Source organism: Salvelinus sp. IW2-2015, linkage group LG6.2 (assembly GCF_002910315.2).
Source record: "Salvelinus sp. IW2-2015 linkage group LG6.2, ASM291031v2, whole genome shotgun sequence".
NCBI classification, from domain to species: Eukaryota; Metazoa; Chordata; class Actinopteri; order Salmoniformes; family Salmonidae; genus Salvelinus; species Salvelinus sp. IW2-2015.
In genome coordinates this window covers 16,728,247-16,747,082 of record NC_036846.1, presented here as the reverse complement: position 1 = coordinate 16,747,082, position 18,836 = coordinate 16,728,247, and the positions used below count along the sequence as shown (strand labels likewise).

General features: G+C 42.2%; 2 protein-coding genes and 1 non-coding gene across 3 annotated transcripts; 2 read left to right on the top strand and 1 right to left on the bottom strand.

Moving 5' to 3' along the window:
- Positions 1 to 284: 284 nt before the first annotated feature.
- On the top strand, positions 285 to 5,007 carry LOC111965885 (large ribosomal subunit protein eL42). The gene is made up of 5 exons (XM_023990287.2): positions 285 to 391; positions 1,622 to 1,727; positions 1,837 to 1,904; positions 4,203 to 4,325; positions 4,923 to 5,007. The coding sequence occupies exons 1-5, from the start codon at positions 323 to 325 to the stop codon at positions 4,941 to 4,943; spliced, it is 387 nt and encodes a 128-aa protein (XP_023846055.1). The 5' UTR covers positions 285 to 322; the 3' UTR covers positions 4,944 to 5,007.
- On the top strand, positions 3,714 to 3,850 carry LOC111966047 (small nucleolar RNA SNORA9). Its single transcript, XR_002877599.1, has one exon. It is a non-coding gene; the product is annotated as a small nucleolar RNA SNORA9 (small nucleolar RNA).
- Positions 5,008 to 6,725: 1,718 nt separating the features above from the next.
- On the bottom strand, positions 6,726 to 13,602 carry gla (galactosidase, alpha). Its single transcript, XM_023990284.2, has 7 exons — positions 13,326 to 13,602; positions 12,452 to 12,626; positions 11,675 to 11,849; positions 11,426 to 11,517; positions 11,095 to 11,256; positions 10,627 to 10,824; positions 6,726 to 7,087 (listed from the first exon to the last, which is right to left on the bottom strand). The coding sequence occupies exons 1-7, from the start codon at positions 13,502 to 13,504 to the stop codon at positions 6,824 to 6,826; spliced, it is 1,245 nt and encodes a 414-aa protein (XP_023846052.1). The 5' UTR covers positions 13,505 to 13,602; the 3' UTR covers positions 6,726 to 6,823.
- Positions 13,603 to 18,836: the final 5,234 nt, after the last annotated feature.

The window sequence follows — 18,836 nt, the reverse complement described above, 5'->3', positions numbered from 1 at the left end:
TGCAATGAAATATATGTTTAGCCCTAATTTATCACATCACCTGCATGGAACCCAAAGGAACCTGATTTAAATTATGATTATTAAAGTATAATTTATCCGGTAATAATTTATAATTCTGAAACATTTGATGACTTCATGGATTCTCATATGATTAAGCATACACACCAGTAGCCTTGTCATTTTACTAATATATCGATATTCTTTAAAGCTTTGTACTGGAGGACTACTACTACTACTACTACTACTTGTGGTCAACTTGGTTCTATTCTACACTCATAAACACAAGGTGGCAGTGTTCAAAATTAGGACCCATTGGTATCCAATGTTCTTTATGAAAAAGTGCTTCCGGCGTCATCCTTCCTCTTTTCGTCTGGATCGGGTCGTCGCCATGGTATGGAACTCAATCACTAATAGACTTTAAAAAAAATATCAACTGTAATCTTCAAACTATACATTCACTTGTTACATTTGAAAGTACCCAATGTGTGAATGCAATGGTTAGGGACATGTATATCCCTTTATTCATGATTTTATCTGTATATCTCCCCCCAAAAGTTGCCTATATACAAAACTCGAGCGAATGGCTACGCTACGGTGATTGTATCGCTAACTACCTAGCTAGTTAATGAGTGACAGTCTCCTATTGAAATTGCCCTTATTACTGTGTTCTTGCCAAGGAATGGTGTTAACATTTTATAAATGCATCCTTGCCAAATACCTTTCAAAGTTGTAATCATAGCAAATGTATTATAACTACCAAGTAGTGCTGCCCAATGATGCGTGCTATCAAGGAGATCCTGTTGTGTAACGATAGAGCTAGCTGCTCACACAAGCCTTTGGCAAATGGATTGTTGGTAGAGTTGATTATACAACTTTTTGAGTCAACAACACTAAACGCATGTACATGTAGTCGTTGGAACAAAAAGGCAAAGGCTCTTGGCCTACCTGAGAAACGCTTAGCTAACTCCGTTCTCTTGTATCAGGGATCATCAACTAAATTCAGCTGCGCGACGATTTTCTTTCTTGAGCGGATGGTCAGAGGGTCAGAACATGATTACTAATAATTTGTCAACTGCAAATTGACCGCAAGAAGCTTAATATAATAAAACAGAATAATTTCAAACCTTTCTTACATTTGTATACGATCACATACTGTATGTCTCTGTTATGTGTGGGAATACTTTGGAACAGATTTCCAAAATTAAAATCACTTGGAGCGGATTTTCTGCTGTATATAAAATAATGTAGGGAAAAAGCTGCTTGTATTCAATACTTTCTAAATTAAAAGTATGAATTTCAGCACCCCGCGGAAGGACCGCAGTTACAAATATAGGTTCTGGTAAGCGTTTTCAGAATTTACATTTTTACACATATCGACTGCTGGTGACTCAATGTTGTTGAAAGGAAATCGCATGACCAGTTATCCAAACTCCACTCTGCCTCGATATGCGAAGGGAGTTGAGTGTTCCTCGGCTAGTAGCCCCCTAGGTTGAATGGTAGTGACCTGTTCTCATGCTGGATATTTACTGTGAAGCCCAGAGACTCAATTTGAATGAAGAGGTACTTTAAATGTACCAGATTGCAGCACTTTGTCAGTATACATTCTAAATCTGTGATTCAGGTGAACGTGCCGAAGACACGCAGGACCTACTGCAAGAAGTGCAAGAGACACCAGCTTCACAAAGTTACCCAGTACAAGAAGGGAAAGGATTCCCTCTACGCACAGGGTGAGTTTGTCTCAATATGAGCATTGGCAGATGTGGTGATGAACATATGACGCAGTATGGACTGCTAGGTGTTGCAAGTTAAATAATTGATGTACGATCTGTGTTTTAGGTAAGAGGAGATATGACAGAAAGCAGTCCGGTTACGGTGGACAGACCAAGCCTATTTTCCGCAAAAAGGTAAGCTTGCAAAGCTTTGTGTGTACTGGATATGTTACCAAAAGGTACCTTATATCAGTGGTATACTTCTCCTATCCTTGAGGAACCCAAACAGTACAGTTAAGTAGTCCTGGGGGTCTGGGGCAACATACAGTTGAAGTCGGAAGTTTACACACACTTAGCTTGGAGTCATTAAAACTCATTTTTCAACCACTTCACAAATTTCCTGTTAAACAAACTATAGTTTTGCCAAGTCGGTTAAGACATCTACGTTGTGCATGACACAAGTAATTTTTCCAACAATTGTTTACAGACAGATTATTTCACTTATAATTCACTGTATCACAATTCCAGTGGGTCAGAAGTTTACATACACTAAGTTGACTGTGCCATTAAACAGCTTGGAAAATTCCAGAAAATTATGTCATGGCTTTAGAAGCTTCTGATAGGCTAATTGACATCATTTCAGTCAACTGCAGGTGTACCTGTGGATGTATTTCAAGGCCTACTTTCAAACTCAATGCCTCTGCTTAACATCATGGGAAAATCAAAAGAAATCAGCCAAGACCTGAGGAAATATATTTTGTAGACCTCCACAAGTTTGGTTCATCCTTGGGAGCAATTTCCAAACGCCTGAAGCTACCACGTTCATCTGTACAAACAATAGTTCGCAAGTATAAACACCATGGGACCATGTAGCCATCATACCGCTCAGGAAGGAGACGTGTTCTGTCTCCTAGAGATTGACATACTTTCCTGCGAAAAGTGCAAATCAATCCCAGAACAACAGCAAAGGACCTTGTGAAGATGCTGGAGGAAACGGATACAAAAGTATCTATATCCACAGTAAAATGAGTCCTATATCGACATAACCTGAAAGGCCGCTCAGCAAGGAAGAAGCCACTGCTCCAAAACCGCCATAAAAAAGCCAGACTACTGTTTGCAACTGCACATGGGGACAAAGATCGTACTTTTTGGAGAAATGTCCTCTGGTTTGATGAAACAAAAATAGAACTGTTTGGCCATAATGACCATCGTTATGTTTGGAGGAAAAAGGGGGAGGCTTGCAAGCCAATTAACACCATCCCAACCGTGAAGCACGGGGGTGGCAGCATCATGTTGTGGGGATGCTTTGCTGCAGGAGGGACTGGTGCACTTGACAAAAGATGGCATCATGAGGTAGGACAATTATGTGGATATATTGAAGCAACATCTCAAGACATCAATCAGGAAGTTAAAGTTTGGTCACAAATGGGTCTTCCAAATGGACAATGACCCCAAGCATACTTACAAAGTTGTGGTAAAAGGGCTTAAGGACAACAGTCAAGGTTTTGGAGTGGCCATCACAAAGCCCTGGCCTCAATCTTATAGAAAATTTGTGAGCAGAACCTGAAAAAGCGTGTGCGAGCAAAGAGGCCTACAAACTTGACTCAGTTACACCAGCTCTGTCAGGAGGAATGGGCCAACATTCACCCAACTTATTGTGGGAAGCTTGTGGAAGGCTACCTGAAATGTTTGACCCAAGTTAAACAATTTAAAGGCAATGCTACCAAATACTAATTGAGTGTATATAAACTTCTGACCCACTGGGAATGTGATGAAAGCTGATATAAATCATTCTCTACTATTCTGACATTTCACATTTTTAATAGAAAGTGGTGATCCTAACTGACCTAAAACAGGGATTAAATGTCAAGAATTGTGAAAAACGGAGTTTAAATGTATTTGGCTAAGGTGTATGTAAACTTCCGACTTCAACTGTACATGTACTGTTGATTACTCAAGGAAAGGAGTTGAACCACTGATATACCTTACAAATGTGTACTATTTGTGCAGGTCATTGTCAGCGAGGCTTGGCCTGTAGTGGCTTTGTCCTTTCCTAAGGTGTCTGTTAGAGAAAACTGAGATGGTTTGAGGCCCTGCTGTGTCTCTTCCATGGCAAGGTTATAGGTAAACCTCAGACAACTTGATTATTAATGAACACTTTATTTCTCCTTTACTTCGGCACCTACATATAATACAGTATTGACAATATTTTTACACTCCAGAAAATGAAAAGGTGTTGGGGGTAGAATTTTGAGCTCTGAAATTGAGAAACGCTGGCAACGCTGTGATTATCCACCATTTTCCCAAATTTTGCACTCAACGCCCTCTCATGGATTTGAAAGGAATGGGTGGTAACTTCCTCTAGCCATTTAATGCATGAAGGGGAGTGAACGAGAACACACTTCAGGAGAGGGGTAGATCATCAGAATGCCGCTGCCTTGTGTCATGTGTGCATGGATCCTGGACTGTGGTAACATTGTATTCTCTCCTCAGGCCAAGACCACCAAGAAGATCGTGTTAAGGCTGGAGTGTGTGGAGCCCAACTGCAGGGCCAAGAGAATGGTGCCCATCAAGAGATGCAAGCACTTTGAGCTGGGAGGTGACAAGAAGAGAAAGGTAAGCACAAACTCTAGCCAAGTAGTGCAACACAGATGTTCCTGGCCCATGTTTATTCTGCATGTGGGATGGGTTGTGTATTTGTTCCACAGCCATGAAAAGCAATGTGTGTATGCACAGTAAATGTGGGAAAAGTCAAGGGGTCTGAATACTTTCTGAATGTACTGTACCAGGGTTATTCAACTCTTACCCTACAAGGTCCAGAGCCTGCTGTTTTTTAGTGTTATCGTTGGTGACATTTGACAATGTTAAACTATCCTTGATACACCTCGGAGCTCTTCCACTTTAAATCGTTGCTCTATAGAACATTAGTCAATTACAAAAATGCATGCTTCCTCTGAACTCAGGGGTTATTAGACAGCCTGGAGAGGAATGGACAATAGCAGTCTGAAGGCCCTCTCTGGCCAAACATGTGCGGCTCTTGAATTGTTTGGATTTTAGATATGCCCTAATGAATGTTAACAAGTTCTATTAAGTTGTCAAATTGAAAGATGTGATTGGATTCAGAAGTGGTGTTTCGGATTTTTCGTTGTGGAAAGGTGAATAGTTTCAATATCTGAGCTGCCTTATAACCTTGTTTGTATTGTCTCCTTTCAGGGCCAGGTCATCCAGTTCTAGGCTGTGGGTCAATCTATTGGATGGACTTGTCGTTTTCCCCCCCAATAAATGTATTAAAATTTTACCGGATGTCTCATCTCTCCTTAACTGTACCTTGGTGGTAATTACAAGATGATGGCAATTACAGTTGGTGGATATGAAGATGTAATTGGCCATTCCAGAATTTACAACTTAACCTTTCCAAGAGTGGTTGAAGCACATCAGTATAAACACTAGCGGATAACCATGCCTGAATCATCTCCTCATGGGCTTAGTACAACAGTCTAACCCCATCAGAACCGAATGATGTATATAAACCCTAGAATGCTGACGCTATGTATCGGCCATTGAGAGGCTTTGAAGACACCGATCGGCCATATTGGCACTCCCTAGTAGGAGCAGTCCTCCATAGGAATGAATGGACTAATACAGTATTTCAATTAAATGTTTCAAGGACAATTGCATGTATTTAAGTATATTTGTTGTACGCTTACATTAATATCAAATTATACTATAAGGAATGTTTGTATACATTCTTGTTTAGGTCACATTTAAAAAAAATTAAATCTAATAAATGCATTTCTATAGCTTCCAAAATATTTTTACAACGGTGGGGTCCCATATCTAGTGTGTGTGCGTATATTGAAGTGATAAGAACCCAAAATGAGATTTTGGGATTAAAGCCCTTGTTCTACTTAGTCAGATGAACACATGGATACAATTTTTGCCTGTGTAGTTTGAAGGAAGTTTGCAGTAGTTTTGCCAGCCAATGCTAACTAGGGTAGTGCAAAGACAGCATTGAAAAGATTTAAAACAATCATTTCGATATGGTCAGACCTTGCCTGTGGAAATTTGGGGACAACCAGCGTCAAGTTTGACATATTGCATTATTTTATGGCTGGTTAAGACATTACCACACAAGGCAAAACATTCCATTACACCATATAGCCTACTTGTCAACAGTATGTTTACTATAATTTTCTAAAATTGACCAAATTAAATTGTAATTGCACACACATTGATGTCAGACATGCACCAACCCCAACACTTGCTGATGACTGGGATGTATGCAGGACAAGACACCCTCTTGACATAAGGGCATATATTCTGGTCATACACTTTGACACTTTCAAAAAGCATTTTCTTAGTCACAGGGTCAGTGTTTTCTACAAGTTATTTAAAATATGAAGAAAAAAACGACTAAAGAATTACGAAGGACTTCTTGCCAGGGAAAAAACATTTGAATAAATGTGGGTTTTGACACTTATGCAAGTGTCATAACCAGCCATAAAAATAATGTCACAACAGGTGTAAATATGGGTCATGACAATGTTATGATCCCATTTTGACAAGTTATGTCAGCTGTTATGACATTGACATGGTTATAACCCTGTGATAACGCTGGTTGAAGTGTTACCGTAAATTTAAGTAATGTTTTTCCAGCCCCATCCCGAAGTTTACCAAAAAAGTGGCAGGTTGATGGCTTTGGTTTTGTTTGAATTCCAGATTGCCCCTTTAATTAAATGTGAACATTTCCAAACATGATTGTACCAAAGTAACAGTTACTGCAAATCAGGAAAAATTGTTACAGTACTACTGATTTTTGATATCTGAACATTCTGGTGTCTGCCATCCAGCAAATCTCCTTTTTGTGACCAGAACAATTGGCATACAAAACATGAACAATTACTAACACATTCCACACTTAAAATAAAGATGAAAAATCCCTCTAATAATTCAAGGGAAGCACACCAACTAAATAACCTATTCTAAGGTTCATAAATCCTGTGCATTTCAATCAGGCCAGGGCCCATATGCTTGTCTGCTAGCTACACCATACTAAAGAACTGCTCACGTTGGGCATGTCCTTCCATAATTGCCATTGGGTGTTGAAGTCACACTTAAATGGGGGTGACAGTCAGCAGTGCTGTGCCAGAAGGGTTGACCACCACCACAAGTTTACTGAGTAGGGTCTGGACCCCCAGCTCCTTGTAGCTGGGCAGGACCTGGGTGACATTACACTGGGGGTGGCAGATCTTCCAACTAGGCAGCGTGGCCAGGGTGAGGGGGAAGCCTCGGGGACCACCGATCTCCTGCTTGTTCATCACTGCCAGAGCCAACCGGCCACCAGACAGGTGTCTTTCCCACACCTCGAAACTGTCCACCTGTCAATCAACAGTCAGGTTAGTTTCAACAGCCTGATTTCAGATTATAAACTGGGTGGTTCGAGCCCTGAATACTGATTGGCTGAAAGCCGTGGTATATCAGACCGTATACCACGGGTATGACAAAACATTTATTTTTACTGCTCTAATTGCATTGGTAACCAGTCTATAATAGCAATAAGGCACCTCAGGGGTTTGTGATATACGGCCAATATACCATGGCTAAGGGCTGTTCTTATGCACGACGCAATGCGGAGTACATTTAAACTCAGTTTTTCACAATTCCTGACATTTAATCCTAGTAAAAATTCCCTGTCTTAAGTCAGTTAGGATCACCACTTTATTTTAAGAATGTGAAATGTCAGAATAATAGTAGAGAGAATGATTTATTTCAGCTTTCATCACATTCCCAGTGTGTCAGAAGTTTACATACACTCAATTGGTATTTGGTAGCATTTCCTTTAAATTGTTTAACGTGGGTCAATGTTTCAGGTCGCCTTCCACAAGCTTCCCACAATAAGTTGTGTGAATTTTGGCCCATTCCTCCTGACAGAGCTGGGGTAACTAAGTCAGGTTTGTAGGCCTTGCTCACACACATTTTATATAGGATTGAGGTCAGGGCTTTGTGATGGCCACTCCAATACCTTGACCTTGTTGTCCTTAGGCTATTTTGCCACAACTTTGTAAGTATGCTTGGGGTCATTGTCCATTTGGAAGACCCATTTGCGACCAAGCTTTAACTTCCTGACTGATGTCTTGAGATGTTGCTTCAATATATCCACATCATTTTCCTCCCTAATGATGCCATCTATTTTGTGAAGTGCATCAGTCCCTCCTGCAGCAAAGCATCCCCACAACATGATGCTGCCACCCTCGTGCTTCACGGTTGGGATAGTGTTCTTTGGCTTGCAAGCCTCCCGCTTTTTCCTCCAAACATAATGATGGTCATTACAGCCAAACAGTTATATTTTTGTTTCATCAGACCAGAGGACATTTCACCAAAAAGTGCAATCTTTGTCCCCATGTGCGGTTGCAAACCATCTCCTGGCTTTTTTATGGCGGTTTTGGAGCAGTGGCTTCTTCCTTGCTGAGTGGCCTTTCAGGTTGTCGACATAGGACTCGTTTTACTGTGGATATAGATACTTTTGTACCCGTTTCCTCCAGCATCTTCACAAGGTCCTTTGCTGTTGTTCTGGGATTGATTTGCAGTTTTTGCACCAAAGTACATTCATCTCTAGGAGACAGAACGCGTCTCCTTCCTGGGCGGTATGACGGATGCGTGGTCCCATGGTGTTTATACTTGCGTACTATTATTTGTACAGATGATTGTGGTACCTTCAGGCATTTGGGAATTGCTCCCAAGGATGAACCAGACTTGTAGAGGTCTACAATTTTTTCCCTGGGGTCTTGGCTGATTTCTTTAGATTTTTCCCATTATGTCAAGCAAAGAGGCACTGAGTTTGAAGGTAGGCCTTGAGATACAAGTACACCTCCAATTGACTCAAATTATGTCAATTAGCCTATCAGAAGCTTCTAAATGACATAATTTTCTGGAGTTTTCCAAGCTGTTTAAAGGCACAGTCAACTTAGTGTATGTAAACTTCTGACCCACTGGAATTGTGATACAGTGAACTAAGTGAAATAATCTGTTTGTAAACAATTGTTGGAAAAATTACTTGTGTCATGCACAAAGTAGAGGTCCTAACCGACTTCGCCACGTGACTGTTGTGTTGCTAAACAACCAACCCGTCTATATGTGTTACCGGCATCGGTGGTGTTGATTATTGGGGGAAAGTAAATATTTTATGTGGCTACAGATGAACGCCATATGGTTTCGGAGTTGGCAATTTATAGTGAATGCATGATGTTAGATGTCATTTCTTTGGTGTTTCAGGCTTTTTGAGTTTGATTAGGCCCTGTGATAGTGTAGCTGCATAAGGGTATTTGACCATTATTACACTGAACAAAAATTTAAAACAACAATTTCAAAGATTTTAATGTGTTACAGTTCACATAAAGGAAATCAGTCAATTGAAATAAATAAATTGGGCCCTAATCTGGATTTCACATGACTGGGAATACAAATATGCATCGGTTGGTCACAATTACCCTTAAAAAAAAAAAAAAAAAGTCAGTATCTGGTGTGACCACCATTTGTCTCATGCAGCGCGACATCTTCACATAGAGTTGATCAGGCTGTTGATTGTGGCCTGTGGAATGTTGTCCTACTGCTCTTCAATGGCTGTGCGAAGTTGCTGGATAATGGTGGAAACTGGAACACGCTGTCGTACACGTCAAACCAAAGCATCCCAAAGATGCTCAATTGGTGACATGTCTGGTGAGTATGCAGGCCATTTCCAGCTTCTAGGAATTGTGTACAAAGCCTTGCAACATGGGGCTGTACATTATGCTGAAACATGAGGTGATGGCAGCAGATGAAATGACACGACAATGGTTCTCAGGATCTCGTCATGGTTTCTCTATGCATTCAAATTGCTATTGATAATTGTCTGTAGTTTATGTCTGCCCATACTATAACCCCACTGCCACCATGGGGCACTCTGTTCACAACATTGACATCAGCAAACTGCTCTCCCACACAATGCCATACACGCTGTCTGCCATCTGCTCAGTACAGTTGAAACAGAGATTAATCCGTGAAGAGCACACTACTCCAGCGTGCCAGTGGCCATCAAAGGTGAGCATTTGCCCACATAGTCGCTTACGATGCCAAACTGCAGTCAGGTCAAGACCTTGGTGAGGACAACGAGCACGCAGATGAGCTACCCTGAGACTGTTTGACAGTTTGTGCAAAACCCAGTTTCATCAGCTGTCCGGGTGGCTGGTCTCAGACAATCTCCCAGGTGAAGAAGCCGGATGTGGAGGTCCTGGGCTGGTGTGGTTACACATGGTATGCGGTTGTGAGGCCGGTTGGATGTACTGCCAAATTCTCTAAAAAGATGTTGGAGGAGGCTTATGGTAGGGAAATGAACATGCAATTCTCTGGCAACAGCTCTGGTGGACATTCCTGTAGTCAGCCAAATGCAGCCTCCCTCAAAACTTTAGATATCGGTGGCATTGTGTTGTGTGACAAAACTGCACATTTTAGAGTGGCCTTTTATTGTCCCCTGCACAAGGTGCACCTGTGTAATGATAATTTTTTAATCAGCTTACTGATATGCCACACCTGTCAGGTGGATGGATCTTGGCAAAGGAGAAATGCTCATTAACAGGGATGTAAACATATTTGGGCACAACATTTTAGACAAATAAGCTTTTTGTACTTATGGACAATTTCTGGGATCTTTTATTTCACCTCATGAAACATGGAACCAACACTTTACATGTTGCGTTTATATTTTGGTTCAGTGTTGTATTGAAATGTATTAGCACCGAGTAGTCACATTTAAAGTAGGATTTGGTACTGCACAACAGAAGTAGCATATGCCCTGTTTGTTTTATGTGTGGCGGTAATTCTATTCTCCATTGTGCATTACCATGAAATATCCCCAGTGAGTGACAGAGTAGAGGTGTACTACCTTGGCTGTGCGATAGCCCTGCCTGCCCAGTGGGTCCTGACTGATGTCGATGATCCTTGTGTTCTGCAGCAGCTGCTTGGACCGGGGGCAGATGTCTCTCAGGTCATTGGACATCAGCAGAGGGGCGGCCATGATGGCCCACAATGCCATCTGAGACTCCTGTTGGGCGTGACTCAGGCCAAAGTTTCCAATCACCAGCTGAGGAAGGAACACCATCAATGTCAATCAGACATACTATTCAGACAAAGTACATGGGTTATGGCAGGAACAGCTGGTGTGAGTAAGATGAAAAGTTGATGATTAATCATTACTCAGACCAGTGAAACAGTAAAACTAAATGCCATCAACTGAGTAGCAGGATTCGATTGGTCAATTCAGGAAGTTCACTTAAACATTCCCCATAGAAAACAATGGGATGAATTGGCCCCAACTCCTTATCCATAGCAAAAAGTGGAACCGCCACAGTACCATGTCAGGGTCATTCCAGCCCCCAGGCCCAGCCGCTGGGACAATGGCGTCCTGATGGTCGGCAGTCCAGTCCAAGATGGTCTTCACACTGTCCCAGGAGTCATKCACATCCGCAAAGTTGCGCCAGTGGTTACAGACCTTCCGTATGGCAGCATAGTCTGGCTGTGAGTACATCATTGACATGGTGGGACACATTAATCAATGCAAAATGAATCATGAATGAATCCTCCTGACTAACATTAAATCAATTCAGTTTCTGGTATATTTAGCATTTTCATTAGCCAACGAACGGAAGGAATAAAGGCATTTACCACCTCGCCTCTTTTCCTACCTGATGGTACGGCCACTCATACAGTGGCCACTCACATGAGTACAGGATACTTCTCCCAGTTTGGTTCAGTGCTATTGACATGTTTGTGTAACCTGGGGAAAAAAAGGTCACACACAGCCGTAATTATAAGGTTTCGGGTGTTACCAATCAATCACTCTCTATTCAATTCATGAAACGTAACTTAATCTGAAAGTCTTTTGAGCTGTTGAATTAGTCATTTTGTAGCATGACATTTAATATATAAATCACCTTCTCCCAGTAAAGTCCACTTCATGTAGCACCCATCAAATTTGAGCAGATCCACACCCCAATCAGCAAAGGTCTGAGCGTCGATGTCGTAGTATCCCAGGCTCCCTGGAAAGCCTCCACATGTAAAGGTTCCCAAATCAGCATAGATCCCCAACTTGAGACCCTTGGAATGAACCTGTATAACCAATCACAAATCATTTTACAATAAGGCTTTTAGAAAAGGTTTGTCCTGTAGGCCAAAATCCATGAACAAAGTGGACCCTCACAGTTGAAACCAGTAGATGGTGATGTTGTATTACCAAACCACATTTTCATGGCACTTCAGAGGGTTTTGAAACCTTTGGTCATTTAGCACCATGGTAATAGCAATATTCCCTTTCTGTTTGCTCATAGTTATGTGTCACTCTTAGCAAAGTGGATGATCTAATTAGTAAACCACATAACATAATACAGTCCCATTGGGTAGGTTATCACTCGAGGAAGGACATGTTTCTGTTTGTTGTGTTAAAGTGACACAGAGTGTGTGATAGAAAAGCACTGGGAACTAGAAAAGCACTGGGAACTAGAAAACATTGGAGTTAGAGCTGACATAAGCAGTGCATCACCAACTGTATGTGGATAATATAAGTTGTCCCTCAACAACTGGTTCATGTTCAGTAGACATGAACCCAAAAGAAATGGCCCAAAAGTAAATGATTGTTTTAATTTTCCATTGCAAAACATTTTTCTACATGTGTGCCCTAAAGAGCATGACCTCTCTGTAGCCTATACACTCACATAGTCGGCCAGTTTCTTGATGCCTCTGGGGAACCGCTTCGGGTCTGCCTGAAGGCGTCCCTTGGCGTCACGTTGGTGGCTGGGCCAACAGTCATCGATGCAGACATACTCGTAGCCAGCCTCCTTCCAGCCTTCCATCACCATCACATCTGCCATCTGCATGTAGAGATTCTCACTAGCAGCACAGAGATCAGGGACAGACAGAGGAAACTATTAGCCAGTTCATATTGTCATATTAACTATGCTTCAATGTGTCAATGAAGTAACAGTGAACGTGTGAGGCCATTTATACCTGATGAATGTAGAACCACCCCACTAACATTAATGTTACCGCCTACAGTTACTCTACTTCCTGCTATGAGTTTGAATTGAGCCGTCATCAGAATGGTCTAAGCTAGTTTAGTGGTGTCAATTTGGGTGGGGATACTTTGTGGAACGTTCCAACAGGAATCTGTTGCAAAAACGTCGTAAATAACAAGGCTGCCAACAAACAACGCACACAGAGTTGTATAGCGGCAGAATAAGATACCGGGTAGTGCGTGGGCTATTTCATTAAGTTTTTCACTCCCAACGTTTATTCCGAAAAATGTCTGTCCTCACTCTGGTAGCCTGTGGACAAACATTAAGAATAAGCTACGTGGTGAGTTGATGCCTATTCAGCAGCTAGTTAGCTTGGTGAATTGATAATGCTACTTTGTATGCGTTGTTTGTTGGCATCCTTGTACTTACGAAGTTTTTGGAAAAGATTCCTGTTGGAACGTGCCACAAAATTATACCCATACTGTCAATTGTGTTTCCCTTGCCTTCAATGTTTGATTGAGTCTGGAACATTTAAATGTACGTGTAGAGTTGAGGGTGAAGCCAGATGTCATACCTGATGCAATTATTGGGGTCCGTGTCACAGTCGACATTGCACATGAATCTCTCCCAATGCAGCCAACCCATTGTAGGCTTGAGCGCGAGACCATTGTCCAGAGATCGAACTGGACTGATAAAAGCACCGATTGTAAATAGCACCAGAACTACAGCACCCATTTGAGTTACTGGTTTCATTTGACTAACGAATAATCTTCATCAACAATGTGTGAATTAAAAGCACGTCTATTTCCTGATAGTGACACAAACTGGGTCCGCCTTACCGGAAGATTGACTGCAACATGGACCAGTAATATCATGATGCGCTGGAAACTAGCCAATCACGTTGCACCCGTGTCTGGATATAAACAAGGAAGCGCACCTGTGTCAAGTGTTTGCTTGATGACATGGATTGTAATTCAACATTTTTGCCTGTAACTTGTGATGTGCACCTGGCCATAACTTCATAATCCTCTTTGCTACGTTTGAAAAGAATGAGCTACAGGTCTGGCTGTAGCTTTTTTTATACCATATTAGGAACTGTTTGAGTGTAGAATCTGGGGTGAGACACAAAATGGATCTAATCTACCCAACGACCAGATGCGGACAGAGGAGAGCACCAAGGGACTGGGACAAGTCTGAGTGCCAGCGATAGGCTGAGCAAAGTTTAAACCACGCTCAGCCTCTACTGTGATAGGCCAATGGATGGCTGTCATAGTATAATAACTGTGGTTTGCGCACATTCCAGAGTTCTCCGTGTTACCCTGCGCGGTGATACAGCGAACCCGTATATACGAAAATTGCATTTGCCATTTATTGCTTGCGTTAATTAAACATAATTAAAGAAAGTTAGCAGACCTTGCTTTTTATTTATCCTGATACCGGATTCGATTAACGCAGCGCTCACACTACACATGCCCTGCGTGCCTGGTAGTTGWTCTGCCATGATAACTACAAGTTTAGATAGCTGGCTAGACTAATTTACCAATCTGAAAATTGTTAGCTGACATGGCTAATTGAGTGACTGACATAAAAAGACAAATTGTTGATGCACAACCAAATTTTCAACTTCCACCTTGTGTATTCTACTATATTAACTGTCAACAGTCAATTGAAACCCCGACTGAGTCGCCCCCCCCCACAAAAAAAGGAGGCAGGGGGCCCTAAGCGACCACTTATGTCACTTATACCTGGAGCCGGTGTTGTGCCAAAAATCTCCTCCTGCCAAAATTCGTGGCAAGATAATGGCCAAGATAATCGCAGCAATGAAGAACGCGAATGGGGGGGAGAATTCTGTCAGGGGGGAGATTTTCTGCACAATACTGGCCCTGATGGGCTTGTTTGACATTGCATGCAATTGCTGACTGGCTGAGCTACAAAGAACCTTGCATCATGAATAAATACCTATTATTATTTGTAGATCAGTCAGTCAATTTACCCATGATGCATTGCGGTTTTAATCCTCTCGAACCGTCTCGAATACAGTCAATGTTTTACCCACCTCTCAAGCGCATTTTAACGAGATTATACATGTTCACACACCGTTGGCAACGTTAGAGAAGCAGCCATGCGTTGTCAATGACCTGACTATTCAGCAGCATTGAAATCAACAGAAAAAGCAAGTGTATCAGGTATGAAATAGGTGTCAAAAATTGGTATTTGACCTGTGTGTCAAGGCTCTTCAAATCTGGATATGGAGGCTATCCCTGTGTTGGCCTAATTGAGGTCCACATAAAATAGTATCACAACCACAACCACATGCACAGACACATGCACCAATTAAACATCTTACTATAATTTGTTTGACCAGGCCTATCCAATGATCAGAATGTTGCCACACCGAAAATACAACTTCTTGACTGGTGAACACCTGGCCCTTGATCATGACTCTCAGTTCCATTACATTACATATAAGAGTCATTGGACGAAGGGATCTTCTGTATGGTGGAGTTTTGTTAAGAGCTCCGACGCTCGGTCTGAACATTAACACGCGTCTCCTGCGGTACGGTTTTGGAAGCATAAGGACCTTATCTTTTATATCAGCAAGAAATAATTTTCCAAAAACAAAAGGTTAAATTGATACACATTTATAGGGTTAGGGTTCCCACATATTTCCATGTTACAGCGCTTGTTTACGGAAAACAGACAGAAGACAGAGTAGACTACCTGTGCTAATTAGCTATCTGCATCTTCGAACACCTGTGTCTAAATGGAAAACGGACGCCACAAACGTGTTGTCACTGAAAAATACTGTCGGCTGCAACTGTGTTAAAACCGGTTAAAACAGTCTACAGTAAGTGTGTATTTTGCATTTGTGAATTTATTTGTATGTGGTATGAACTTAAGTTTCTAGAACCGTACTGCAATTGAGAATCAATTTACGTTTAGGTGGAGAATTTGACTGTTCTGGCTTCCAGAGCCAATTTGCCTTTAAACAGAACATGTAAGGTCCTTGGACTATAAGGAGTGATGTTAGGTTCCTTTAGTCCATTATTGGGCTAGTGAACACCCAGCCTACACTGTAAACAAGCAAGGTAGAATTATTGAGATGGCATAACTCCAGACTATCATAATAATCCCTGTTGCTGTGCTGTCATGGGTCTAGAAAGCGAGCATCATAAAATGAACACAAAACCTGACCTTTGTGCAAATGTCAAGGGTGTGTATTTCAGCCTTGAACATCATCAGAGGCCTCACCAAGAGGGACAGGCCTGATACAAACAATTTATCACTCACTGTATTCACTATACTCACTGTATATCAGAGAGCCTGGGCAAAGAAGTGAAGGCTATAAATGACTCGTCCAACCTGAGAGATTGACCATCGATTTACTTGGTTACAAACTTACTTGGTTTCCTCACTATAAAAAGGATCTCGCTCCCAGCCACAGCAGTGATAGATTGTCAAATTTTTCTCAAACTGAACTCGTGTTTCCAGGCGATGTGTTCACACTCCTGTCCAGCGTTGGTGATCGGGCGGCCCACTAGAGCTGCTGCTTCTTGTTTTTAGCTGATAAGAGGGGAACTCGATGTGGTCGTCTGCTGCAATATCCCATCCGTAACAAGGATCGACGAGTTGTGCGTTGCGCACCACTGTTGTACTGCGCCGTTATTTGTCTGTTTGTGGCCTGCCTGTTAGCTTGCACGATTCTTGCCGTTCTCTTTCGACCTCTCTGATCAACAAGCTATTTTAGCCCGCAGGACTGCCGCTGACTGGTTGTTTTTTTGTTTGTCTCACCATTCTCTGTAAACCCTAGACACAGATGTGCGTGAAAAGCCCAGGAGGGCAGCTGCTTCTGAGATACTGGATGCAGCGCGCCTGGCACCGACGATCAATACACGCTTAAAGTCGCTTAGGTCACTCGTTTTGCCTTTTCTAATGTCCAATCGAACAGTAACTTTATATAGCAAGCCACGACCACAGGAGCTATCCATTTTCGTGAACAGCCTGGTGTTCCTAATAAACTGTCCAGTGAATGTATTATGCCCACCTGATAAGCCCCCTGCCCCCAAGACTAAACATACACAGCACATACAAAAGTAGGTGGACACCCCTTCAAATTAGTGGATTTTGCTATTTTATCCACAAACGTTGCTGACAGGTGTATAAAATCGAGCACACAGCATGCAATCTCCATAGACAAACATTGGCAGTAGAATGGCATTACTGAAGAGTTTAGTGACTTTCAACGTGGCACCGTACGAACAAGTCAGTTCGTCACGTTTCACAAAAATCGTCTGTCCTCGGTTGCAAAACTCACTACCGAGTTCCAAATTGCTTCTGGAAGCAACGTCTTGCCAAGAACTGTTTGTCGGGAGCTTCATGAAATGAGTTTCCATGGCCGAGCAGCCAAGCGTTGGCTGGAGTGGTGCACACAAGGCTGGAGTGGTGCACACAAGGCCAAGATCATCACGCGCAAAGCCAAGCGTTGGCTGGAGTGGTGTAAAGCTCACCGCCATTGGACTCTGGAGCAGTGGAAACGCGTTCTCTGGAGTGATGAATCATGCTTCACCATCTGACAGTCTGACGGACAAATCTGGGTTTGGAGGATGCCAGGAGAATGCTACCTGGTTCAATGCATCGTGCCAACGGTAAAGTTTGGTGGAGGAGGAATAATGGTCTGGGGCTGTTTTTCATGGTTCGGTCTAGGCCCCTTAGTTCCAGTGAAGGGAAATATTAACGCTACAACATACAATGACATTTTAGATGATTCTGTGCTTCCAAGTTTGTGGCTACAGTTTGGGGAAGGCCCTTCCCTGTTTTAGCATGACAATTCCCCCATGCACAAAGCGAGGTCCATACAGAAATGGTTTATCGAGATCGGTGTGGAAGAACTTGACTGACCTGCACAGAGCCCTGACCTCAACCCCATCTAACACCTTTGGGATGAATTGGAATGCCGACTGCGAGCCAGGCCTAATCCCCCAACATCAGTCCAACATCAGTCCACATACTTTTGGTAATTTAGTGTATATCAATGACCTATCAACTTTTTACCTCATGAAGTATGGCAAATGTAGTCAGATTGCATCTTTATAAGCACTTTAAGGGCTTCAGTGTGTCAATTTAGTTAATGTTTTAAAAAGTGTAGTATACCATTCATCCCTTTCACATATAAACTCAACTCAACCCTTTTTCAGGACCCTGTCTTTCAAAGATAATTCGTAAAAATCCAAATAACTTCACAGAGGTTTTAACACTGTTTCCAATTTTTATTTATATTATTTTTTATTTCACCTTTATTTAACCAGGTAGGCAATTTGAGAACAATTTCTCATTTACAATTGCGACCTGGCCAAGATAAAGCAAAGCAGTTCGACACATACAACAACACAGAGTTACACATGGAGTAAAACAAACATACAGTCAATAATACAGTAGAAAAATAGGTCTATATACAATGTGAGCAAATGAGGTGAGATAAGGGAGGTAAAGGCAAAAAAAGGCCATGGTGGCGAAGTAAATACAATATAGCAAGTAAAACACTGGAATGGTAGATTTGCAGTGGAAGAATGTGCAAAGTAGAAAGAGAAATAATTGGGTATAAAGAAGCAAAATAAATTAATAAATACAGTAGGGGAAGAGGTAGTTGTTTGGGCTAAATTATAAATGGACTATGTACAGGTGCAGTAATCTGTGAGCTGCTCTGACAGCCGCTGCTTAAAGCTAGTGAGGGAGATAAGTGTTTCCAGTTTCAGTTTGCAGTTCGTTCCAGTCATTGGCAGCAGAGAACTGGAAGGAGAGGAGGCCAAAGGAGGAATTGGCTTTGGGGGTGATCAGAGAGATATACCTGCTGGAGCGTGTGCTACAGGTGGGTGCTGCTATGGTGACCAGCGAGCTGAGATAAAGCGGGACTTTACCTAGCAGGGTCTTGTAGATGACCTGGAGCCAGTGGGTTTGGCGACGAGTATGAAGCGAGGGCCAGCCAACGAGAGCGTACAGGTCGCAGTGGTGGGTAGTATATGGGGCTTTGGTGACAAAACGGATGGCACTGTGATAGACTGCATCCAATTTATTGAGTAGGGTATTG

Excerpts from the sequence above, each read along its gene's own strand:
- LOC111965885 (XM_023990287.2), top strand. The coding sequence starts at position 323 with ATGTTCTTTATGAAAAAGTGCTTCCGGCGTCATCCTTCCTCTTTTCGT. Across the intron at positions 1,905-4,202 it reads AGCCTATTTTCCGCAAAAAG|GCCAAGACCACCAAGAAGAT; the intron begins GTAAGCTTGCAA and ends TTCTCTCCTCAG. Across the intron at positions 4,326-4,922 it reads GAGGTGACAAGAAGAGAAAG|GGCCAGGTCATCCAGTTCTA; the intron begins GTAAGCACAAAC and ends GTCTCCTTTCAG.